Source organism: Bos grunniens, chromosome 4 (assembly GCF_055505025.1).
Source record: "Bos grunniens cultivar Pamir isolate PY7600 chromosome 4, Bosgru_T2T1.0, whole genome shotgun sequence".
Lineage (NCBI taxonomy): Eukaryota > Metazoa > Chordata > Mammalia > Artiodactyla > Bovidae > Bos > Bos grunniens.
This window is the reverse complement of record NC_141168.1, coordinates 75,628,879-75,656,223: the sequence shown is the minus strand read 5'-3', so window position 1 is coordinate 75,656,223 and position 27,345 is coordinate 75,628,879. Positions and strand designations below refer to the sequence as shown.

The window sequence follows — 27,345 nt, the reverse complement described above, 5'->3', positions numbered from 1 at the left end:
CAGAGTCGGACACTACTGAAGTGACTTAGCAGCAGCAGCAGCAGCAAGATGAATCTAATGAGCAGATAAAGTTAAGAACCACTGGTTTATAACCTAAGACAGACATGTATATGAAAAAGACATCAGAAAATCACAAATAAATATTTGAAAACAAAGCCAATTATAAGCTTTTAGGAAATTAATAATGAATCAGTGACATGATTAAAGACAGATGAGATTTTTTTAAAGTAAATTTTATAAAATGACATGTTTGCTGTAATTCAACGTAACATTATATATATATATATATATATACACACACACACACACACACACACACACACACCATGATATAATATACTTGCTGAAAAATACATGAAGTAAGTTATGAAGAGGAATGTGAAATATAAGGAGACGATTTAGCAGTAAAAAATGTATCTTTGCATTTGCCATTTTCGTTCTGGGCACTGGTTCTCAGCCCTGGCTGCACATTGGAATCATCTGACTCTACTGCCAGCAATTCTGATTTAATTGGTCTAGGAGGCAGGCAAGGATTGAGATTTAAAAGCTCCCCAGGTGATTCTTAATGCACAGTCAAGGTTCAAAACCACTGACTTAGGAGATGGCAATATATACACTCACACCTACCTATCAAACCAAACAAAAAGAAGGAAGCTGAATAGGGTATAAATAAATTGTGTGCAATGCATTATATTACTATCTTTGCTTATGTGTATCTTTGAAATACTTAATAAAAACTTACAAAGGAGAGAATTATTAAGCTTGGGTTTCTACAGAAAAGTCTTATTTCTATTCTTATATTCTCACAACAAAAGGGAATTGTGTGTAGGTGGGCAGTGCAAATGCTAACATTTTATGAAAATGCTAAAGAAAACGGAAATCTTAGTTATTACAAACATTCCATTCAAGTTTTAAATTAAGAGCAAATATTAAAAGAATTTAGACCCCAAAACATTAGATGAACTAGGAAAGCCTTAGCTATGTACTCTCTGCAGAGTTGCCAAATTATAGGATGTCTAGTTAAATGTGAATGTCAGATAAGTAACAAATGGTTAGTATAAGTATGTTCCAAATATTGCATCCTTATATTAAAATTTTATTCTTTATCCCAACTTAGTTACAATTGAGTATCTTATATTGTCCTTTGCTAAATCTGGTAACAAATGGCAACCCACTCCAGTGTTCTCGCCTGGAGAATCTCAGGGACTGGGGGGCCTGGTGGGCTGCTGTCTATGGGGTCGCACAGAGTCGGACACGACTGAAGTGACTTAGCAGCAGGTCAAGAGGACACACAGAAAAGAGGGGATTCTCAAACTCTTTTGAGGTTTCAGGATCCTGACTACAATTTTTGTCCTCCTTGAGATATCTATTTGGAACTTCAAAGATGTCTCAACTGAGAAAGGAAAGGACTGCTGGGAAGAGTAAAGAAGAGGATGTTATAATGCAAGATTGTCCTTTGGGGGAACTTTGTATGCTCATCACAAGAATTATATAACTAAAGCCTTGAAGGCTATCAATAACCACTTTATCAGAAGAAGAGGTTATATATCAGAAGAGAGGCAAAGTAACCAAGGGACCAAGGCAGGAGATCAAATGACCAGATGATTATCTGACAGATAATGAGCTTCCAGTATGTGGATTATCATTATAAATCACCAAGTTGTAAAACTAAGTATATAAACCCACACATGAGAAAAGTTTTCTGGATGGACCTAAGGAACAAGCCTTCTGACAGAGTCTCCAACAAAAATGCTAATGACAGAAAAGCAAATTGATCTCGATGTAGAAGCCCTGTTTTTCAAAGCTATGAAAGAAGGGATTTAAAAACAATTTAGAATACCTTCCAACATTGATTTCTAGATCTGAAAGTAATTTTGTAAACCATCCAGTTTAACTTCCTCACTGTGTAAATCTGAAAATGAACTCATCTACACTCACTTGACTTATCCCAAAATATTTTCAAAATGAAAACCTTGCTTCCTATTCAAAGTAGTTTTAAAAAGCACACATATTTATAAATAAAAATGTAGTGACAACATTTTTAACTTCAAACTAAAAGCAAGAATCAGTTGCTTGCCAATAATGAAGGTTCACTATGGTTTTGTGGAAGATGCTCCAAACTGAAGGTTGGGGTAAGGGTCTGGCCCTAGTTCTGCCTCTCAAGCATTCTGAGCTGTTCTATGATATTATCATAGGGTCAACTAGACCAGTCACAACAAACTTGGAAGCACATTGAAATGACAAGCAGAGCTTAAAAGACCACAAATTTCTCCTTGAAATCACAAGGAGAACTTAAAATACCTCTAGAGATTCTGATTTAGTAATTCTGGAGTCTGTATTTTTCACAGCTCACAGAGAAAGATTATAGTTCAGAAAAAATTTTTCTTTCACTTATAACTTTTGTAATCTTCTCTTTAAAGGAATTTGGAAAAGCTGCTTCCTCTTTTCTATACCTCTGGGACTTTTAGCATAACCAAGATAAACTCCCTGCTTTTCCTTATTAATGATCATGGATTAATTGAAGTGGCCCAACATGTGGAAAGAGCCAAAGGCCCAATAATCCCTGCAAGCTGGTCCTGAATGCAGACTGTAAGCTCTGTGAGGACAGCGTAATTGTCTGAACACCTAACACAAAGTAACATGCAGCTTGCGGCCTGAATGCTCTCGGAGTGTTTGTGAGTGGTGGGGGCCATGGTTGCTGGAGGATATAGCCTGTGGCTCTTCCCATCCTTTCGCTCTTCTTTTGTAATTATCCACCTCCCATTCAATTCCTAGGCCAAAGGATTTTGCATTCTGAGACGCAACGGTATGGAAGGCTTTGGGTTCAGAAGGACTATGTTGGAGGCCGGAACTGTCATTTCATAGGTGTGTGCATTCTGCAAGCCTTCATTTGCTTATCCATAAGTGGCAGTCAGGAGCACAGGCTGTAGATTCTCTCAGACCAAAGTTCCAATCCTGGTGTTCCCTCTTGCTGCGACATCTAGCAAGTTACCTGACCTCTCTATAAATAGAGTGACCCTAGTCCTGGCTTATGCTTGCTGTCCCAGAGTAATTATCACTTCCAGAGTGTCCTGAGCTGGAAAATAAATTACGTTTCCTTCAGATTCTTCAGCTATACCACTCGGATAAAATCATTATATATCTGTGAAAATAAATTAGAAAAAGTTTTGGGCTTCCCTGGTGGCTCAGTGGTAAAGAGTCTGCCTACCAATGCAGACTGATTGACGCAGACCAATGCAGACCAATTTGGACCAGATTGATCCCTGGTCTGGGAGGATCCCACATGCCGATGAGCAACTAAGTCTGTGTACCACAACTGCTCAGCCTGTGCTCTAAGAGCCCAGGAGCTGCAACTACTGAGCTCACGGAGTTCACGACCTAGAGCCTGTGCGCCACAACAAGAGAACTCATCGCAGTGAGAAGCCTGCTCACAGCAAGAGTTGCCCCCACAAGCCACGTATGGGAAAAGCCCGCTTAGCAACTAAGACCCAGTAAAGTAAAAAATAAATAAATAATAAAATTATAAACGTAAAAAGAAAATGTTTCTAAGGTACTTCAACTGGGGCCTGGCACACAGTGAGTGCTCAGTAAACGTGACCATTATTATTGCTACTTTGAGCAGTGTACCTAATTTCCTGTAATCTCCTTGCTCATTTGTAAATGGCGATAATGATTTTCTTCTGTCTGCATTTAACTGTCATTTCGAATCACCAACACATTCACAAGGTTCGAAAATTCATGTGTAAGAAGCATTAAAGTGACGTTATACTACCACTCCATGGCTGGGAGGCAATCACAGTGTCAGCTTCTTGTGTCTTCCCAGAGATATTTTCTACACAAGCAGATATAAATATATGGTCTTCTTCCTACAAACAGTAGCACGACTTACACCATTCTGCACCTTGCTTTTTTCACTTACTATATCTTGGTGACCTTTCCATGTCAGTACAAAAGAGCTTCCTCATTCTCATGTTTTTTAAAACAGTCGCAGAGTGTGCTGTTACATGGATGTCCCATAATTTGCTCGGCCAGTCCTTATAGTGCTGCACTGAAGCTTAGTGTAAGAATTATGAAACACTTACAGCAAGACATTCAATATTTATTATTTATAATTACTATTATCTTTTAAATTTTATTCATTTTTTAATTGAAGGATAATTGATTTACAGAATTTTGTTGTTTTCTATCAAACATCAGCATGAATCAGCCATAGGTATTACACATGTCCCCTCCCTCTTGAATCTCCCTCCCTTTTCCCTCCCCACTGCACCCCTCTAGGTTGATACAGAGCTCCTGTTTGAGTTCCCTGAATCATATAGCAAATTCCCATTGGCTATCTATTTTATACTATTACCTTTTAACTGAACCTCACTCACCTTTATTTCATATGCTTCATTTCTCAAGTCCTTGGGTCTCCATCTATTAATCTGCTCAACGCAAATCTACTTAGTCCCTACTTATATGTTTGGCTAAAATTTACCAGTTGGCTATGCTTAGAGAGTAAAAAGCTCAGGAACATGGCCTCAGGGACCTGTCATCTAGGGTCTCTACAATCTATATCCTTTAAAGAATTTCTTACAGGTGGGTATGCTGTTGCTGAGGCTGCTAAGTTACTTCAGTCGTGTCCAACTCTGTGCGACCCCATAGACGGCAGCCCACCAGGCTCCCCCATCCCTGGGATTCTCCAGGCAAGAACATTGGAGTGGGTTGCCATTTCCTCCTCCAATGCATGAAAGTGGAAAGTGAAAGTGAAGTCACTCAGTCGTGTCCGACCCCATTCCAGTCCTCTTGCCTGGAAAATCCCATGGATGGAGGAGCCTGGTGGACTGCAGTCCATGGGGTCACAAAGAGTCAGACACAACAAAGTGACTAACACTTCCATTTTTCACTTGTTTATCATTAGACTACTTAGGCTACTTCTAATTTTCTGCTATCACAAGTGAGATTTTGTTCTTCAATCTCTGTGAGTTTATGTGTATAATGGTAATGAAACACAGTCCATATTTAAACAATGTTAATGGTAATAAAATATAATCTATATTTAAACAATGTTAATGCAGGGAGGCCTGGCATGCTGCGATTCATGGGGTCACAAAGAGACATGACTGAGCAACTGAACTGAACTGAACTGAATGCTCTATTTAAGTATTGGACAACTTACAAAGTGGGTACATAAAAACTACAAATTGACTTAAAATATTATAAATGAGAGATAGTTATGTGAGCTCCTTATATATATACAATGATAGTTAATTATAGTATAACATTTATTGAGACTGAAATGGAAGAATCTCAGCATCTATGTAAGGCAGGAATTATCCATGTTTTTCAGATGAAGTAATAACAGCCTGGATTGGAATCTAGGACTGTTCACTGCAGAAACCATGCTCTTATGCTATGTTGCTTCATTAACTGTGTATCAGACTAATCATATGAAAATATTTATCTACTTCTATCTAAGTTATATTAATTACAGGCATATGCTCCCACTTGTGATCTGTTGCTTATGGAGTATTGTGGTCTTAACCAAATTAGAAGCAAGACTAGAGCTCAAGGAAGGCTTCAGTGAGGATACTACCTGGAAGTAGCTCTTGAGGGATGGATTGTTGTTGTTCAGTTGCTCAGTCATGTCCAACTCTTTGCGACCCCATGGATGGCAGCACACCGGGCTTCCCTGACCGTCACCACCTCCCAGAGCTTGCTCAAACTCATGTCCATTGAGCTGGTGATGCCATCCAACCATCGCATCCTCTGTCGTCCCCTTCTCCTCCCGCCTTCAATCTTTCCCAGCATCAGGGTCTTATCCAGCAAGTCAGCTCTTCACATCAGGTGGCCAAAGTATTGGAGCTTCAGCATCAGTCCTTCCAATGAATATTCAGGGTTGATTTTCTTTAGGATTGACTGGTTTGATCTCCTTGCAGTCCAAAGGACTCTCCAGAGTCTTCTCCAACACCACAATTCAAAAGCATCAATTCTTTGGCACTCAGTCTTCTTTATGGGCCAACTCTCACAACCATACATGACTACTGGAAAAACCATAGTTTGACTATATGGACCTTTGTTGGCAAAGTAATGTCTCTGCTTCTTAATACGCTGTCTAGGTTTGTCATAGCTTTTCTTCCAAGGAGCAGGCATCTTTTAATTTCATTGCTGAAGTCACCGTCTTCAGTGATTTTGGAGCCCAAGAAAATAAAGTCTGTCACTATCTCCATTGTTTCCCCATCTATTTGCCATAGAGCGATGGGACTGGAAGCCAGGAACTTCGTTTTTTGAATGTTGAGTTTTAAGCCAGTTTTTTCACTCTCCACTTTCACAGTCATCAAAAGGCTCTTTAGTTCCTCTTCGCTTTCTGCCATAAGGGTGGTGTCATCTGCCTATCTGAGGTTATTGATATTTCTCCCGGCAATCTTGATTCTAGCTTGTGCTTCATCCAGCCCAGCATTTTGCATGATGTACTCTCCATATAACTTAAATAAACAGGGTGACAATATACAGCTTTGACATACTCCTTTCTCAATTTGGAAACAGTCCATTGTTCCATGTCTGGTTCCAACTATTGCTTCTTGATCTGCATACAGGTTTCTCAGGAGACAGGTAATGTGGTCTGGTATTCCCATCTCTTTAGGAATTTTCCACAGTTTGTTGTGATCCACACAATCAAAGTCTTTCTTATCAATGAAGCAGAAATAGATGTTTTTCTGGAATTCTCTTGCTCTTTCTGTGATCCAACAGATGTCTGCAATTTGATCTCTGGTTCCTCTGCCTTTTCCAAATCCAGCTTGAACATCTGGAAGTTCTCAGTTCATGTATTGTTGAAGCCTGGCTTGGAGAATTTTGAGCATTATTTTGCTAGTGTGTGAAATGAGTGCACTTGTGCAGTAGTTTGAACATGCTTTGGCATTGCCTTTCTTTGGGATTGGAATGAAAACTGACCTTTAAGTGAGGCATGTGATTATGCACTGAGAAGTGAAAGGTAAAAATTAATGGGACCTAGTCACAGAATGGGCTTCCCTCGTAACTCAGCTAGTAAAGAATCTGCCTGTAATGCAGGAGACTCCAGTTCGATTCTTGGCTTGAGAAGTTCCCCTGAAGAAGGGATAGGCTACCCACTCCAGTATTTTTGGGCTTCCCTGGTGGCTCAGATGGGAAAGAATCTGTCTGCAATACAGGAGATCTGGATTCGACCTCTGGGTTGGGAAGATCCCCTGGAGAAGGGCATAGCAACCCACTCCAGTATTCTTGCCTAGAGAATCCCCATGGACTGAGGAGCCTGGCAGGCTATAGTACATGGGTATTGCAGAGTTTGACATGACTGAGCGACTAAGCATCACGCAGCACAGTCACAGAATACCAAAAGTACTGGTAGAAACTTTTTTTTAGGTAGTCAGTGGAAATGAAACTGGAGAGGTTGAACAGGATGTGGTCTTAAAGGATCATAAAAAGCAGGCTACACATTCCAATTTGAAGCCATGTGCTCTAACTATTTGACCATATTTCCATCCTCCTTTGTGCTATACAGAACTACTGATCAAACCCACCTACTATGAGACAATTAGTCAACTCCACTAAAGATACTAATCATCCAAGCACTAGTTTTCTATGACTTAAGGTGATAAATTGCAAGATTTATTTTCCAACTAGGAACACATGAAAGATCATTAATACTCAGAAGATATGCCTCTAGAAACTTCTTTGGGATAAAAAGCTCAGTAATTCATATTGGTGCTTAAGTTTGAATGACAGATATTTTAATAAGAAAGAGTTCTCTTTAAATGAAAATGGAAGAACAATATACTGGTTTACCAGTCTTCTTTAAGAAACATAATACAGACATGGTGAAAATACAAGTATTATGGAAGGACTAATCACAAAAATAAATGGTTGTCCACCCCTCTTCTCCCCAACTCCAGCTCTATTCCCTAAAGCAAACTTTTTCTTAAAATAGTTTTTTTTGTTTTTAGTTCTGGTGGGCTTATTTTTAACTCTAAATCAGCTTTTCTCAAAAAGAGTGTTATTAGTATTAATATTTGGGGGGGACATATGTGGAACTGTGCTGTGCATTTAGCATGTTCATCCCTGGTACTAAATGCTAGTAGCGCCCTCCAGTCACTATGATACATTTCCAAATCTCCTTTAGGATTGAGAACTACTGCTCTAAGTAATATATGGCTATCTTTGATTTACTGAATTTAGATATTATCTATGAGTGCTTACCATGAAAAATGAATATTTAAGTCTCCTTACTCCCTACTATTTTTTTCTAGATTGTATTACATTTTAATTTGTTTACTTATGTAATCAGTATAGGCTAAAACATTCTATTCTTTCCTTCTTAAATTTCTATTAGACATCTACTGGAGCTCATTATACCAATGTGTCTTTCAACCTATGACATTTTCTATCTTTTAATCTCAACGGGTTGATCTTAGGCAGTTTTCTCAGATTTGACTTCCGGTTCACTGATCTTCCTTTGGGTAATATGTTGTTTAGTTAATACATTAACTAAAAATAATCAATGTCTGTATTTTTCATTTATTTTCTTTTTAAAATATGCTGTTCTTTTTATGCACTGTTTTTTTTTAAATTTTGTTTTCTATTCTTATCCCTTTAACAATTTTTTAACACAATTATAACTTTTTTCATATATTTCTTTTATTTTTGATTCATTGGGATTTGATTCTTCTATTTGTTTTGTTTGTTCAAACTCCCTCACTACTGTTTATAGGTTTTTAAAATTGTGAGCTCATATTAAGTGGGGGGAGGTGAGAAGAGGTTCCATGTTTCCTTGTGCCTGAGGGCACGTCTTCCTTCCAGATCTAAATGGCATAATCCCATCTCTATATCTCAGGATCTGTAACCTCCAGAGAAACTGCTATGGTTGTGCTGGGTATAAACTTGCACTAACTGCTCTTCTAAATGATTTTCTGCATTCTTCTGGTAGTCTTTATTTTAAAGTTGACTATTTCCAAATAGGAAAAGGAGTACGTCAAGGCTGCATATTGTCGTCATGTTTATTTAACTCATATGCAGAGTACATCATGAGAAACGCTGGGCTGGAAGAAGCACAAGCTGGAATCAAGATTACCAGGAGAAATATCAATAGCCTCAGATATGCAGATGACACCACCTTTATGGCAGAAAGTGAAGAACTAAAGAGCCTCTTAATGAAAGTGAAAGAGGAGAGTGAAAAAGTTGACTTAAAACTCAACATTCAGAAAACTAAGATCATGGCATCTGGTCCCATCACTTCATGGCAAATAGATGGAGAAACAATGGAAACAGTGTCAGACTTTATTTTTTTGGGCTCCAAAATCACTGCAGATGGTGACTGCAGCCATGAAATTAAAAGACGGTTGTTCCTTGCAAGAAAAGTTATGACCAAGCTAGATAGCATATTACAAAGCAGAGACATTACTTTGCCAACAAAGGTCCATCTAGTCAAGGCTATAGTTTTTCCAGTAGTCATGTATGGATGTGAGAGTTGGACTATAAAGAAAGCTGAGTGCCGAAGAACTGATGCTTCTGAACTACGGTGTTGGAGAAGACTCTTGAGAGTCCCTCGGACTGCAAGGAGATCCAACCAGTCCATACTAAAGATCAGTCCTGGGTGTTCATTGGAAGGACTGATGCTGAAGCTGAAACTCCAATACTTTGGCCACCTGATGCGAAATGTTGACTCATTGGTAAAGACCCTGATGCTGGGAAAGATTGAAGGTGGGAGGAGAAGGGGACGACAGAGGATGAGATGGTTGGATGGCATCACTGACTCAATGGGCATGAGTTTGAGTAAACTCTGGGAGGTGGTGATGGACAGGGAGGCATGGCATGCTGCTGTCCATGGGGTTGCAAAGAGTCGGACATGACTGAGCAACTGAACTGACTGACTGATTTACTTATATATTTCATTGTGTCTTATCCTTTACTTTTGTGTGTTTGTACTGAAGAGAGGTCTGCATGAGTTAGTTTAATACCCCGGGTTGCTAGATGTCCTGTTATTATAACTATGTGAATATAGTTCATTACTGGTTCTGGCTACAGAACAAAAGTTACTTAGTTCTTCCTAAAGTCATGATTCTTAGAGTATACCGATTACTTTTGGTTTTTAATTTGCATCATTTTTTTTTTTTTTTTCTAAGTCTGGTACAAATCTGCCAGCCTAGGATTGTACTGGGGGAATAACACTCTTATTTCACATCTTCCTCCAGTTTTACTTTCTGCTCTCATTTTGCTGGAGCACATCCTTAGGTAATTGTTTAAGAAAGGGTACTTGGAAGAAAATTGCCTGAGTCTTTGAAGATCTGAAAATGTCCTCATTTTACTTTCGCACTTAATAATTTAATTGGCAACAGAATTTTAGATTCAAGATCATTTTCCCTCACAACTTTGAAGGCACTGCTCCATTGTAGTTTAGCGTCCTATTCAGTGATGAGAAGCTTAAGATCAATCTTAAGTGACTTTATTTTCTCTTTCTAGAGCTCCAATAGATTGAAGTTGGACATAATGAACTATTTTCTATGTTTCTTATCTTTTCTAGCATATATATTCTCCATCTCTTTGACATTTGGTTGTTCATTCCAGGAGACTGCTTAAACTTTATCTTTCAGCTGCTCTACTAAATTGATTTCAGTAATTACTTTTTAAAATTTCAAGATCTTTTTTGTCTGTTTTCTGATTATTACTCCTTCTTTATAGAATTATATTTTTGTTGTATGGAAACAATATATTTTTAATCACTCAGAAGGTACTCAGATTTTTTTTATTTTTAAAAGTTATTTTATATATATTTTTCTTTTTTTGATAGTCCTTATACATTTTTTAAAAATTGAAGTATAGTGATTTACAGTGCTGTGTTAGTTTCAGGTGTATGGCAAAGTGATTCAGTTATATATATATGTGTGTGTATATGTATATATATATGTATTTTTTTACATTCTTCCCTATTATAGGTTATTACAATTATTGAATATAGTTCCCTTTGCTATACAGCGGATTCTTATTATTTATCTAGTTTGAATAACATATTGGGTGGGCCAAAAAGTTTGTTTAGGTTTCCTGTAAGATATTATGGAGAACTTGAACAAAACTTTGGGCCAATCCAATAATAGTGTCTATCTGTTAATCCTAAACTTTTAATTTATCCCTCCCTTCCTGCTTCCCCTTTGGTAACTCTAAAGCTCTTTTAAACCATCTCCCCTCTAACATTAATAACTGTTTATCTTGGGGTTGTTTTTTTCATACTCCTTCATATGTCAGATTTTTCTTGGTTTTATAAATATATATGTGTGTGTGTGTGTACGTGTGTGTGTATGTGTGTATATATACAAAGACCTCATTGACTTTTCTGATTAACTGGGGTCACTTTCCTTCACTATCTTGTACACAAGTGTTTCAGGACAGGATTCTTCCCTGAATGGAGTGGTGATCAGGAACCTTTGCACAGCAGAGTAGGCTCTTCAACTTCTAGTTTGACTTTAGTGTGAGGAGGCAAGAGCTGGCCTTCAGACTAGAGTTCACTCCCTTTTCAAACGCCAGAAAGAGAAAGGATTTACTCCATAATGCCAAACTCAATTAGAAGCGCTGCTCACCCTAACTAACCCATAAAAACTCCATCAAGCTCTCTGCTTTCAGGCCCCCTTGCTCTCTGTCCTTGCTGACTCCATGCCCTGAGTTTCTTTCTAGAAGGTCAATCTCCCTCCCATGGTGGTCCTTCCTGCACCAATTTCCTGATTTTGTTTCATCAATAACTTGCCCCCACTCTCTTCAGGTTCTTTCTATTATCTGCAAAATGTCACAGTCATTTAAAAAGAGTTATAGGATAGAGGGAAGGCAAATGCCTGTGCCTAGGATGTTATCTTTCATCTTTAACTTGTTTTTTTAATTTGCAAATTTGGTGATTGTGTGCTAAATTTTATATAGTAAATATATTTTTTAACATAAAATATATAGACATATTTTATATTATGACATTATGAAGAAAAATTTGAAAGTATTTACCACAAAATGGTAAACAGAGGTTATGTTCAGAATTGTGGGTAATTTTATTTTCCTTTTGTCCATACTTTCCAAGATTTCTATGGTAGACACATAACAAACACATAACAAACACAATAAAAGTAAGTTTTAAGTGCTGGTAATAGGAGCTAAATGTACTTTCTGTTATCCTTTTAGAGGAGGAGTCTGCAAGCACAGGAGACATTTGCATTTGAGAGGAAAGCTGAGACTTATGTTTAGAGACCTCAGAGAATCCCACATTCGAGAATACCACTAACTGAGAGATGGACATAGGTGAGCTGCTTGACTGTAAGCATAAGCTACCAAGATTATGTTTCTGTTACCTGCTTCACATACAACCCTAGGAGGCAGGTACTAATTTCTCCACTGCCAATTAAACATATCAGGCCTCTTCAGATATGTTCTCTATTGATAGTTGAAATCAAAACCACTACTGCATAAATCACACACCAACGTCATCTACAGGATCCTGGTGAAAGCGAAAGTCGCTAATTTGTGTCCGACTCTTTGAGACCCCATGGATTACACAGTCTATGAAATTCTCCAGGCCAGAATACCGGAGTGGGTAGCCTTTCCCTTCTCCCGGGGATCTTCCCAATCCAGGGATTGAACCCAGGTCTCTCACATTGCAGGCAGATTCTTTACCAGCTGAGCCAGCAGGGAAGCCCAGGTACATAATGACAATGATTGAAGTGAACCAGGTAATAAGTCTATGCCAATCTTGAGAGCACATGCCAAGCTCGAAGTGGTCAGCACTAATCAGCTCTTACTGAATGTTGGCTTCCATTTTAAACTTCCTTCATAGTGAGGTTCAGCTGACATACAGTCAACAGTACAGACCAGTACGTTGTTTAATGTGTTTTATCATGCAAGGAGATCTAATCAGTCAATCCTAAAGGACATCAACCCTGAATATTCATTGGAAGGACTGGTGCTGAACTCCAACACTTTGGCCACCTGATGCAAAGAGCTGACTCATTAGAAAAGACCCTGCTGCTGGGAAAGACTGAAGGCGGGAGGAGAAGGGGACGACAGAGGACGAGATAGTTGGATGGCATCACCGACTCAATGGACATGAGTTTGAGCAAGCTCTGGGAGGTGGTGAAGGACAGGGAAGCTTGGCATGCTGTAGTCCATGGGGTGGCAAAGAGTCAGACATGACTTGGTGACTAAACAACAACATGTCCAGGCTGCACCCTATTAAGATAGCACTCAATGCACCATGTATGGGAGATGCAGGCAACACAGGATCATGGGCTGCAAGCCCACACTTACTAACACATAGCAGCTGGGGTACAATTTGCTTAAACTTTAGAAAATTTGAGAATAAATGTATAGCAGCTCTAAGCCCAACAGCAGAGAGAAAAGAAAAAAATTAAGAGATCCATGGGCCTCCTTCCTGCTTAATGCCTTTCCATCTTTTGTCAACTCATGTCTGTTTCTCTTTACTGATCTGACAGTCACACATACACAGTTTTTTTCTTCTTTTAAGTATTTTGGAATATGAAGGGCAGCGGGAGGGAAAAAAAGAGAAAGATAAGCAGAAATTTCATGGATTACAGTAACTTCTGTCTTTAACTTGAAGAATAAAGTGTGAACCTGAATTGAATTTACGATGTAATGGCAACAAGATTAGGTCCCAACAAATGATGAAGGTAGACAATGTGCTCTTTTTTCCCTATCCCAGTTCTGGTAACTCGATAGTCTACAACTACTTGAGAAGGTGTGAGGATCTTTTTTTTTTTTTTTTTTATCTCAGTTTGGTCACAGAAGCTCACATTTCGGCAACCATCAATGTGATCATCCTTATCCCTTACTGACACCTTCTCCTCAACCCCAGAAAGTCACAGATCACCTCTAGGAGAAACTTTCAATAGGCTAGTAAACACAGGCATGGACACGAAGAGAAGAGAGATAATTGTCCCTGGGGACCTTCAGGAACAGCTAATCATTTTAGAGGGGCAGAGTTATATCTAATTCAGTCCATCAAAATGCACAAGGTGCTGAGAACCTGCAAAGCGTCGTGGGAATACTGAAATGGCGAGAAGGCACAGACTCTTCCCTGAATAAATTTAAATTGCTTGATTTGGACTGCTTCTTAGAAAAGTGTGTGTAGGCTTGGTTACTGTGGAGTGTATGTAATGCTGGGCTAAGCCACACAGGAAACAGGTTTTACCAGTCTGCTTTTCTATCTTTAAGTTACACCATTTTATTTTTTTGATGTTCAAGCTGGTTTTATTTTTTTAATTTTTTTGAAAAAGAAAACAAAATTTATTTAAGAAGAGATATGACATTTCCTTAAGTATCTTTCACGGAGGTTTCTGTTTTTTCCACGTAAGTAATTCATCACATATTTCATTGTTAACATTTAAAATTTGCCAACCAATAAATGTTGACATTCTGGTAAGAGAGGAGCTGGTAAAACATTGGAAGGGTGTTATTTAAAAACAGTTCATATTAAGTTACACCATTTTAGAATCAGTTCTTAATGTTGATTTAACTCAGGGATTCTCAACCTTGGCTGGATATTAGCATTTCTTGGGGGGTGGGGTGGGGTGGAGGCGGGCTTTTAAAAAATAGAGATGTCTGGCTCTGCCCCAGTCCAATTAAATCAGAATCTCTGACCCAGTGTATATACATATTTTAAGTAAATTCTACATGTGATTCAGACGTGTGGGACTACAAAGTAGTAGTTGAAAACCACTGATCCCTATGACACCCTCATTTTATATAAGAAAAATATGGTCCAAGGAATTTAATTTGTTATTCGCCCATGTACCTAGTTAAGGGCAGATCTTGGATTAAAACCATGATGTCCATTAATTCACTAATCTAATTAATGTGTATCAGTGACATTCTAAGGGCTCCCCAGGTGGCACTATTGGTAAAGAATCAGTCTGACAATGCAGGAGATGCTAGAGACGTGGGTTCAATACCAGGGTTTGGAAGATCCCCTACAGTAGGAAATGGCAACCCCATCCAGTATTCTTGCCTGGAAAATTCCATGAGCAGAGGACCCTGGAGAGCTATAGTCCATGGGGCCACAAAGAGTTGGAAATGACTGAGCACATCCAGCAACGACGTTGTAGGGGTGCGACCAGCTACCTGCTGCTGCTGCTGCTGCTGCGTCTCGTCAGTTGTGTCCGACTCTGTCCGACCCCATAGACGACAGCCCACCGGCCTCCCCCGTCCCTGGGATTCTCCAGGCAAGAACACTGGAGTGGGTTGCCATTTCTTTCTCCAATGCATGAAAGGGAAAAAGTGAAAGTGAAGTCGCTGAGTCGTGTCCGACTCTTCGAGATCCCACGGACTGCAGCCTACCAGGCTCCTCCGTCCATGGGATTTTCCAGGCAAGAGTACTGGAGTGGGGTGCCATTGCCTTCTGCTGACCAGCTACCTAGTTGTGACTCAACAATAAGGTAAGTCAAGGGACTTCCCTGGTGGTCCAGTGGTTAAGAATCCACCTTCCATGGTGGACATGGGTTCGATCCCTGCTTGGGGGACTAAGATCCCACATGCAGCTAAACCTGTGCACTGCAAGTACTGAGCCTGCGTGCTGCAGACAGACCCCACCTGATGCAACTAAGATCCCGAGAGCCACACCTAAGACCCAATGCAGCCAAATAGATAAAGAATAAAAAATATAAGGTAAGTCAAATTGGTTCATTTCTAAGGATCGACTGGGTTGGTCTTGGTCCAAGTTAAAAAGAGAGAGTAAGCAGTGATGCTTCTGGCATTCTGTGTCTTATTGTTTTCTTCCAAATAGTGTAATGTGATATTGGCTTCTGGAAATGTTACGAATCGTAGTCCAGGTAAAATCCATTACTACCTATGATTCACTCTACCATTTACTAGTTCCAGGGGGCCTCTACTTAGCCAGATCCAATGTGCAGCACACAGAGCAGGGGGCAGGGTACCCAGATGGCGGGTCTAGTGCAATTCAATGAAACCCTGATCCATGGGGCTGAGAGTTGGAGAAGACAGAGCTCGCTCCTTGGCCCTAGAGATAGAAGAAGGAAAGTTAATCCAGGGGTTGCTGATTCTTTAAAAAAAAGCTACATCCAAGATATTCTTAATGTTCTCCACTCACTCCTGCCTGCCTGCCTGCCTGCTAAGTTGCTTCAGTCGTGTCCGACTCTGTGCGACCCCAGAGACGGCTTCCCGTCCCTGGGATTCTCCAGGCAAGAACACTGGAGTGGGTTGCCATTTCCTTCCCCAATGCATGAAAGTGAAAAGTGAAAGTGAAGTGGCTCAGTTGTGTCTGACTCTAGAGACCCCATGGACTGCAGCCTACCAGGCTCCTCCGTCCATGGGATTTTCTAGGCAAAAGTACTGGAGTGGGGTGCCATTGCCTTCTTCGCCACTCACTCCTAATACCAACCAACTCTCTCCAAGACACAACTACTGCTGTCACAGTGGTTCAAATTGAATATGGTAATTATGTGAGATATATATCCTTCCTGTATGAACTGTGTGAGTGAGCAAGTTCAAATTTTGAACTCAGCCATTCCCATATTACAAAAGTTGGCACATGAGAAACCATCCTGAATGAGGCATCAGTGCTGAGAGAAAAATAATCTCAGAAACATTTCCTTGAGAAGAATGACAAAAACGGAAAAACCAGATTAATAATGTTCAAGATAAAAGCTGATCTTGATCAACTAAAAAATTAATAGGACTAATTTGTCTTTACCATTTTATAAATAATAGTTTTTTACTTCCCATTCAGAGAACACTAACTCAAAAAGCCAGGTATTATTCCATTTGAAGTAAATTAAATTATACCCACAGTTTATAGATTTACCCACATCCTTGCTTCATTTCCACACTGCCCCTGTTCTTGAGCAAGGTACCATGAATCCTCCAAGAGATATACAATATTCTGAATGCATGTGAATTTTTTCCAAGGATAAAGTCCTAGCTTTGACCAGATTTTAAAAATGACCTGTCCCCTCCCTAAAGTCCCATAGAACACAACTGTTTTCAAGGGTAAAACTGGGAAGAAGATGATGTGATGATGTTGTTGGCTTCTGGTATCTGTAACGAAAGGTTTTGTGAAATTGGCCTCTGGAACTGTCTTCCAAAAGAAGGATGGAAAGATTTCATGATGGTGGATCATCCTCCAAAAGAATGGACTTAGATAAAACAGTTTGGGAGGCAACAGAATATTAAACTTACTCATGCTGACTTTGTTTTACTAGATTGAAATGAAAGGGAAAGAAAGTAATCATCTCCTAATTTTTATTGTTGATTTTAACTTCACTAGCTTAATGATAATGCAAACACTAGGGAAAACAGACTTATGTTCTTATTTAGTTGTATTTCCCAGAAAACCCTTTCCTTTGGAATTACTAAAATGCAGACCACTGGCAATGATAGGAAAAATAAATTACCAAATGATTAGGATATCAGGGGCTACACATGGCATTTAGAATAAATAAAAGCCCAACTGGTTTTGGTTTTAAATCGAATAGGCAGTGCACACCTGCATCCACTCTTTACAAATCAGCCTACTGTTGTTGCTACTGTTTTAATTGCAAAGTTCCTGCATCTTTCATCCTTCTGCAGCTCTTCGCAAAGTGCCTCATACAGCAAAGGAGCTCAAATTCTTGTTGGACTGAGTCAATTCTTTTGGTATCACTCATAAATTAATGAGGGACGGGTAACTCTGTATAGTTTCAGAGTAGTTAAAGAGAAAAAAAAAAGAAAGAAAAGAAACCTTACGTAACAGAATTGGGGCTTCAGGTGTTACTTACAGGCTAGAATGCTTTCCAGCAGTGCACTTAAGGTATCAGCCATAGCAACCTTACCTAGGAATTCTTCACCCCAAGTTTCTTTCTAATGTAAATTAGATTGAATTTCTCTCTCCAGCCTCCTGTCCCCTGCCAGAAAGTCTTCAGAAACAGAAAAACTATGGAAGTAATTATAAGGATTGCGTGGCATAAAACTATTTCAAATTTCACTTCAAGAAGGCATGCACTTCCTTTTGCATCCTTCAAATTCCCCTGCATTTGCCAAGCTTACCTTAAATGCTACATTTATATAATAGACATTGTCCCCACTTTTCAGATAAGAAAGCGCTGAATCTCAGTGCACCCTCCACCCTGAACCTGCCATATCTGTTGTGTTTTCTTACGTGTTTTGAAAATTTTAGACCTCGGATTGATACACAGTACTCATCCCAGTGAGGAAAGGTCTCCCCACCTTCCTCACAGCCTGACTGCTGCCTTCCCTACAGCGAAGGTCCTTGCACAGCTTCCAGCACGCTTCCTCGTGGGTCTTGCCCAGAGTGCGCCTCAACGAGGCAGTCGACACAAGTAAACTGATTTCCTGATCAACTATTTTATTAAATATAAGTCAGAGGCCCTCGTATCAGAACCCTTATTGCGGTTGAGCGCCCATCACTGCAAGTGTTTAGAAGCGTTTTTAAGCAAGAGGCTACCACTACCCAATTTTAGGGCAGGAAGGCCCTCAGCAAGCCCTCGGCTCATGGAGAAGCCACGGATTCGAGGTACAAGCTTCCTCCGGGTGCGGAGGGGAGCCGTCCGGACTACGAACTACAGACCCTATCCGGGAACCCTGGCCGTCCAAGCGGCAGAACCCACCCCGACTCCCGGCTGGACTAGGGGCGGCGCTCGGCTCCAGAGAGCAGGCGAAGGCAACCCCGGGGCTGGGGGACGCGCGGGCTGCAGTAAGAAGGTGTCTTGAGGCTGCGCACAGCACGGCAAGGCTGAGAACGTTCTGGGCACCTGAGAAGCTATGAAAGCCAAGTTGTGAACAGCAAAGGGTTGGGTCAGAACCAAAGAGTTGCGCACGTCCAGTAAAGACGCAAACGTCTGGCAAAAAAAAAAAAAAAAAAATTGTGCGGCGCGGCCGCTGCAGACAGGGAGGCCTGAGCCGGAGGTTTGCAAAGGAAGGCGCTTTTTAGAGACAGGCAAGGTGTGGGCAAGTCAAATGCTGAATTCACTTTTCGAAAGCAGTTTCAGGAGAGCCCAAGAGACAGAGCGGAGCTAGAGATGCCGGGAGAGGCGGCGACGCGGGAATCCCGTGGGTCCCCGAGGGCCTGGCGGTGGGCGCTCCGTGCGCGCCGCAGCAGCTCCTCCCCGGGCCCGGCCCACGCGCACCCACCGGCCCCGGCCCGGCCCGCGAGCACTCACCGGCCGGCGCTGCCCTGGCGGAGCCGCCGCCCCGCCGCGCTCCGGAGCCGCCGCCGCCGTCGTTTCGATGCCTCGCCGCTGCTTCCCTGACAGGCTGTGGAGGCGCGACGTCCCGCAGGACCCGTAACCCGAGCCCGCCCCGCCCCCCGCCGCGCGACCCCTGCGACCCAGAGGTCTCTTCTCCAACTTCTAGAACTTTTAAGGTGCGCTGGAAATTATACGCCGCCCGTCCAGCCCCCCAAGGCCACGGGAACAACACCCCCGTTTGTCTCCCGCTGCTCACGGGGTCTTGACGATGGGATTCGTGGAGCAAACACGGTAAATAAAGTGGTAGTACTCAAGTAAGAAACATGTTACTATTTTTTTTTAATGAAAATAAGCTAATATATATTTCAAAATACACTCCTTATGGAGAATCATGTTGACACAGGAACAATGACAAAACTGAATGACAGTGTTAAGGTTTTTTTTTTTTTTTTTTTAAGCTTTGAGGAGTTGCCTCGGATAAACACTTGAACATATGCGCCACGGATTCTTTCCCAGGCATTCGAGTTAGAATGTACAAATCAGTGTTTGTTTTTTATTAAGTAATGCGACCTGATATGCAGTTTAGCAGATAGGAAGGTAAATGGAGCGAAAATGGAGTATGGAAAGAAGGAAGGGATAAAATGAGGAAGGAGGGAAGGAAAGAGCCTGTTTTGCTTTTAACGCCTAATAAGAGCACCGTGGCCAGAGTGCTCCAATCCAAGAAGAGGAACGGCAGAAATGATTTCGGTATAAAAACTTTCCTTTGGCCTTGTCTTAGCAAGGATTATGGTTGATTCATTAGAGTCACTCTCCCCCCCGCCCCGCCCTGCTTTTTGCATTTCTAAAGCGACTGTATGATTAGCTAGTTACTTGGTGGCGGCTTTTAAAGCTGAAAAGTGCGCCTGGAGAAAAACCAGTAGTACCAGTACCAGTAGTACCATCCCATCAGAGACCGAGCATCACCTTCACGACGCTGCCCGGGAGGAAGAGCTGGAAATTCCTCTCTCCTCCACACGAGGGCACTCTCTTCAAGGGTACCACACTAGCCTGAGAGTCCGGTGATGAACTAAACTGATAGCTCGGTGTGTGTACTTTTCTTCAGACTTTGATCATCTCTGAATAAATCCTAACAGTGAGATACTGAGGAGGAATTGGGTACCTGTGACATACATTTCCGGTGTCATCCATTTGACACTGTCATCTTATGAGATTACCTTGTTAGTCCTTGAGCCCAGTACTTAAACTATAATGTACATAGGAGATGTTGTTAAAAATGCAGATTCTGACTGAGTCCATCTGGGTTGGAGCCTGAGATAGGCACTTCTAACAAGTTCCTGGGTGAGGCTGGTGGGCCGATTGGAGGGCCAGATTTTGAGCAGTAACACTGTAGAGAGGTAGATTATAAACTAGTTTTGGAAGTAAGTCAGGTGACTTAATATGACAACAATTGTTAACAGTAATACTGAGTATCACTCAGTATTTGGCACATGTGCTTGGAATTGTTCTAAGTACCATACCTGTATTAACTCATATTAGGACAGCTTTGTGTTAGATAGTGCTATAGTTTCTAGTTTAGTTTATTTTCCTTTTGGTGGCTTGATTTAATTTTTAAATTTGTAGATTAACATTGATCCCCAAAGTGAAAGCTATACAAATGTAGTCAGAGAAATGTCTTCCCTCCTTTGTTCCATTCTACCCAGTCCCCCCAGGAGTAAACAACTTCATGGTTTCCTGGCTTATTCTTCCTGGTTTTTCATCACAAAGCTAGGCAGATATAAGTATGTATTCTAGTTTCCTGTCTCAAACAATGGTGACTGTAAATGCTCTTTTTTCCTCAGCTTTTTTTCGTGTCTCAATATCTGTGGAAATCACTGTATATCACTTCACAGAGATTTTCATTCCTTCTTTTTAACAGTTATGTAATACTTCATTGTGTGTATGTACCACACTGTGTTCACTCACTCACCTATGTTTGGATATTTATGTAGTTTCCAATATTTTATAGTTATATTTTATTACAAATAGGAAATTTAGAGGAAGACCAAATAATTAACTTCAAATCACCTAAAATATGAATGTGAAAGAAATTACATTAGAATTAGTAAGGATTGACTTTCTTTTGTAATGTTTAAGAGAGTTGTTTAGTTTTTGTTAAGATAATTGTGGAGGTGGTCAAAAGTGCCTCACTTATCACAGTATGTCTGTTTTCCATGGATAGTAATATTCAGGAATTTCTGTAATAATTTTGGTGTTAGTTTACTGTCTTTAGATTTACTGAGGCAATATTTCTTACACACAGTTTCTGCCTTTTTATTATTCATATGTATTGCCACAAATTATTCTACCAGTATTCTCTCCATAAAAAATTACATTTCCAGACTTCTCTTTCTCTGCTGTATTGGCATGGTTTCTAGACAGTGGATCCAGAGGCTGCAATAAGGTAATGAGGCCACTGGAGAGAGGCAGGCTTTCCCACCGTCATTGCATGGTCTCCCACATCTATAAAGACAGCATCCATTTCCATCCATGTTGGATTTTAAAAATTCTGTAAAAATTCATTTATAATAAGCACCCAAAGGACTAAATGGAAGATACAGTAATGATGACAAGACTGTCTCACCTCTGAACTGGAATTCTTGCACTATCAGCTTTTTTTTGTTTTCCCTTCTTCTGCACAATAAATAAATGCATAGTTACTTTTTGTATTTACTACTGTATTTTGTATGTGAAGCAGTTTGTAGTTTCTCTGGAGAAGTGTGAATCCTTAGCAAAATTCTTGTCAGAAACTTAAAATTATTCCTCAGCTGTTGTCCCAAATCTACCTATTAATTCTAATCTTCCAGCTTCTTTCCTTAACTTACTCCAGCCCCTCTCCACACCTCAGTCAGTATCCCAGTGCCTCCTGGGAAAAGCTGAATTTTGTTAGTTTAAGCAAATGCTTGCTTGCTTCCCTCCCTCCTGATGCTGCCAACAACACTGGCCCCTGGCATCTCTTCACACTGCTTCCCAGGTGCCCCTCCTCAAATTCAAATAAGCTGTGACTCCCCTAAGGCAGCAAGCTGCTTCCCATCTTTGGTTTTTGCACATGCTGCTTTATTCTTAGAATATATTTCCCCATTGAATTTGCCTGACAAAGCCAATTTATTATTTTCTCTTTTTTTGGCCATATTTTACAGCTTGCAGGATATTAGTTCCCTGACCAGGGATTGAACCTAGGCCCCTTGCAGTGTAAGCTCCAAGTCCTAGCCACTGGACTGCCAGGGAATTCCCTATTCTTTTTTTGCAATAGTATTTAGATCCTAACTTGAGAACAGAAATATGACAAGCCCATTTGTACACATAACTCATTCAAGCCTTAACATTGTATTATATTTTATTTTGGCTTTTAAAGAAATATTTTAGACACAGTCAACGTCTTCCACATATCCCACTCTGATCCTACTTCCTCACCTGAGGTAACTGCTGTTATGAATTTGTATGTACCATTACCACACATGGTTTTATATTTTTGCCATTTATACATGTATTCATATGCAACATGTGGTATTTGTTAGCAAATTTTAAGATCTGATGAATGGCATTAAATCATATTTATAATTTTGCAACTTTTGTTGTTATCATTAAGGGGTGTACTGTTTATCCATTTTCATCACAATATTCTATTATGCAAATAAATCACAATTTATCCATTCTCTTGATGTACAGTTGATTGCTTCTAATTATTTGCAATTACAAATAATGCTGTTGTGAACATTCTGATACACATTTCTTTGTGTATATATGTGAGTTTCACTATGTAAATACCTAGAAGTAACTGGGTCATGCTGTATACACAAATGCAATTTTTACTGATATTGTAACATGGTGTTACTGATATTAAACTGCTCTCTACAAAGACTTGTATTAACTGTATTTTCTTATTTTCAATATTCTTGATGTCCTAGCATCAGGGAACTGGCTGAAAAATACAATTTGCTGTCAAAATACCAACCGGAAAACATTAAAATGAATGGATACATGTTTTAAGTGATCTCCCATAATTCTTTCTTTAACCTTGGAACATAAGGAAGAAAGTTTGGGGAATTTTAAAAGTAATACATGTTATTTTTTTTAAGTGATACTGACTATATTTAGATTAGATTGGTGTGTAGTTTACATTAAAATGTGCGGTGAATAACAACTGTGTAGAAATCATGGAAACTTGGTCATAAAAATGTATATTTTTATCTGTTACTAAACTTTGTTTCCTTCAGCAAGATAAGTCAGTTGAGTCCACACTACTTGAATTCCTACTTGAACTATGTTTTCAAATTAAATAAATCAACAGACATAAGTCCCAACGTATGCTATTAAACTTTTAGATGAACTGGTGGGGAGTTCAAATCCTGTTCTGAGGGTAAGACATGTGGATGAGAGCATTGTAAATATCTTATCTTAGGGGATAGGTCTATGGCACACATAAATTACTTGCAAAGATAAGGCTTTGGGAGAAATTCCACCTCTTATACCAGTGAAAAAATGAAACAAAATACTCCCAAACGGTGAACCATCATCTGACAATTTGTGAACAAAGAAGAATCAACAATTAAGAACAATAGTTATAAATATATATGGACCACATATGCACCAAATTATACAAAGTGTCATATGTTACATTAAGTAGAAAAAAGGCCTTTGTATCTTCAAGGAAATGATTCACAATGGATTTGATACTAGACTCAGAATAAAATTTTACTAAACTTCTCAGCAAGATCATCCCTTATTGTTTCCGTATTCAATGAGAAATACTACTGCCATTCCATGCTTTCTCACCTAGATATATGTATTTTTAACCCTCTGGAAAACCACCAAATACAACAAAATTAACATATTTATTATTTTGTAGATGTTAAAAACAAGCAAGGAAAATGTCAGCATTTTTAATCCTTAACACTGTCGCATAATAAGCACTCAATAGATATTTGCTGAATGAATGCATGAGTACTTATGAGCTAGGCATTATGGCAGCAGCTAACAAAATTCTCAGGAGTTAAATAATTTTCAGAATTCTTTACTGACTTTTCTTGGTGTGACTGCAGAGAGAATAATAGGGAAAAACCAAATGGCTACACTGAAAAGTGTGGCTTCATAATGGCTATTATCAATGACAGAACAATAAAAAACCAGTAAATATATCTGACACTATTCTTTCCAAACCTGCCCAGACTTACAAATCCTACATACAAACAGCAAATAAAGACACAAACAGCAAATGAACTTCAAATGGTTTTTGAACATAATTTTTATTTAAGCATGGACTTTTAGCTTGGTTCACCCTAAAGTGCAACCTTTTTGTTACGTTAATAGAGAGTTCAGGGCTACAGGGCCATTCTAACGTTGCTGGTGTTGGTACAACTTCATCAGAAGGCATGAATATGACCCGCAGGAAAAACAGTCCACAAAGAGAACACAATGAAAACAGCCACTGTTTTACAAATCACTCTGTTATCACAGACACAAAATGGCACTTACTGTTAGTACATCAGCCACAGAACACTTTAAAAGTATCTTTTAGACAAGGAAATGGGAACTCCTTTGTGGGAGATAGGGTTTTCATCCACAATTTTTTTAAGTAGAAAATATTTCAAGGTCAAGCATTTTTCTTATCCACAACAACGCTAAACCAACATACATTTTGAGGGGTATATTAAAGGAGATACAATATCTTTACAACTATCTTCATGAGTAGGTATTTCAATGAATTTTCTATAGAATATAAGTAGCCTGAAATTCAGCAGCAAAAAATATTGCAACGTAATAAGTAAATACAGTGTCAATGTGTTATATTGTAGAAGAGAATACATAAAGAACCAACAATGATAATTTAATCATATAAAACATGATACATAGCTGAAATACAGTCCACTTAAATAGCTTTGTGACCAAGAATGTTAAATACTGTACTAAATGCCATTTTAAACATAAAATCTCTTAAACTTTTGTGCTTAAACTTTTTTTTCTGTTAAACTATTTCTTATTTTCAATACTGCTACTGTAACTGATATTACAACAGATCACAATTTGCACAGATACATCAACATGAAGACATTTACTTATGAGAAATAAGTCACTTGTCATTAGTTCACAGTGTGGGAAAGTGGTATACACTTGGTCTTGAGAAGGGCTTTCAGTTAATCACTAAGTCCTTCACAGAAGTTTTCCTGATATCAGATGCAGTGCGAGATTTAAAAGAATGCGAAACAACACATCACATATTGGAAGGAAAAATAAACTTTTTGATTCTTCATGGGTATCGTCTAAGTGACCTTCGTCTTCTGTTGTAGAAGTGCCTGAGCCCATGTTGTCGTGAAAAATTCATCATGTAATTTTGTTTGCGAGTGCTGTTAAAATCAGAAAGGATAGAAGCAGGGAGGGAAAAAAGAAAGAGCATGTAAGTTCCATCACTGAAAGCACAATCTAGTCTACGCCCTAAGTTACCCTGCTGTTTTTTGGAAAATTCTCAGGGTTTATAGGCCATGCTAACATTACCACCCCAGGACAGAAGAACTAAAGGTTGACAACTGCATTCACTGCCTTTGGCCTTGAAGAAATCCCCTTCTTTTCATTAGCTCTGAACCAGAACAAATGGTAAATTCTCTTGATTAATTGCAAAAGTGGACTGCAACTGTTTTTGGATTATTAATTTTATTCTTGAACTCTTTCTGAAAAGGCTGACTTGAATTAATTTGAGATAAAGTGTGTACTATACCTATTACCTTATTTACATACATCTTTAACAAGTAGGAAGGACAATTTGATTCTTCCAGCAACCATTGCCATTTAAAGCTTGAGAAACAAAAACAAAGGAAAAACAAACTTCTTTTCGGAATCAGCTTGATCTTCCTATTTCCTGCAGTCTCGGGCAAAATGAAGAAGCAATTTTTTTTTTTTCTCAGAATATCAGATTTTGCTGCCTTCCTCAAACAGTAAGCAGCTGGGGTCATGTTCTATGAACATGGCCTTATGAAGGAGACACCCTACTGAAAAAAAGATCATAAGACACTAAGAACGTGTAAGTGAATGTTTAGATGTAAAACTATGTGCACATATCCCCCTCATGTATGAACACACACATTCATACATACATACTCAACATCAAGCTGATAAAAATACTGAAAATGAATTTTGGGAACCTGTAAAAATATGCATGATACTGGCAGAGATAGCTATTAAAGTTCTGATATGGAAAATGTAATTTAAGTAGGATCCTTATCCATAAGATCACTGAAAAGAATCAGACTCCTTTCACACACGGACTGGAGTGACATGTTTCTATATAGCATTAAAATGTGTTTTTTAAGAGTGAGCCTCTTAAGTATTTTCCAAATTCACTCAGTCTCTTGAATGCTGTCTTGTCTTAAAGTCTTTTCTTCCTTGCTTGTGTGCTTAGTTATGTCCAATTCTTTGCTACCCCATGAATTGTAGCCCTTCTAGGCAGGAATACTGGAGTGGGTTGCCATTTCCTCCTCCAGGGGATCTTCCTGACTCAGGAATCGAACCCTCGTCTCCTGTTTCTCCTGCATTGCAGGTGGATTCTTTACCACTGCACCACCTAAAATGTGCATGGAGCAGGATAATGTCATGTGATGTGATTTCACCATAAAGGTAAATATGATATGAATTTGCATTGGGTTACAGAGGAAGGAAAGAGTAATTTTGCACTGAGCAGTGTATTCTTCTGCTCAACAGACCAGATGTAAAATATGTAAAATAAAATATGCAAGGATGTAAAATATGCAAGATGTAAAATAATTGTTTTACCTAGATATTATACTAACATTTATAATATACAGAAACCTTTAAAAGAGGATTTTATAGATGTTATGTCATTAGAAAATAAAATTTATAGTAAAATCTCTCGAAAAATAAAGTGAATTTTATCAGATATAGTTAATCAAAAAGCAATAGCATTTGTGCTAAAACTTGATAAAAAGACATTGCATTGATCTATAGTTTACAAAATAAAATGATAATAACTTGCAATCTGGATTTCTATCCTCTGAAAATGTTAGAAATGATAGAATGGAAACAAAATATACTCTGAAGACATTATATATAGAGGAAAAAAAATCAGGTTTTGTTTTCAGATAGCTTGACTGTCCTCCCCATT

At 39.2% G+C, this 27,345-nt stretch overlaps 2 protein-coding genes across 2 annotated transcripts in view; both read right to left on the bottom strand.

The window, feature by feature from the left end:
- The window catches only part of SLC26A5 (solute carrier family 26 member 5), a 64,053-nt gene extending 44,724 nt beyond the window's left edge, over nucleotides 1–19,329 (bottom strand). Inside the window, exon 1 of the mRNA XM_086397039.1 lies at nucleotides 19,170–19,329. The gene's annotated coding sequence lies outside the window, so the exon portion shown is untranslated. The remainder of the gene's footprint in view (nucleotides 1–19,169) is intronic.
- Nucleotides 19,330–24,459: 5,130 nt separating this feature from the next.
- RELN (reelin) overlaps nucleotides 24,460–27,345 on the bottom strand; it is a 557,372-nt gene continuing 554,486 nt past the window's right edge. Inside the window, exon 64 of the mRNA XM_086397037.1 lies at nucleotides 24,460–25,576. Within this exon, the coding sequence (XP_086253163.1) occupies nucleotides 25,480–25,576 (97 nt within the window). The 3' untranslated portion in view covers nucleotides 24,460–25,479. The remainder of the gene's footprint in view (nucleotides 25,577–27,345) is intronic.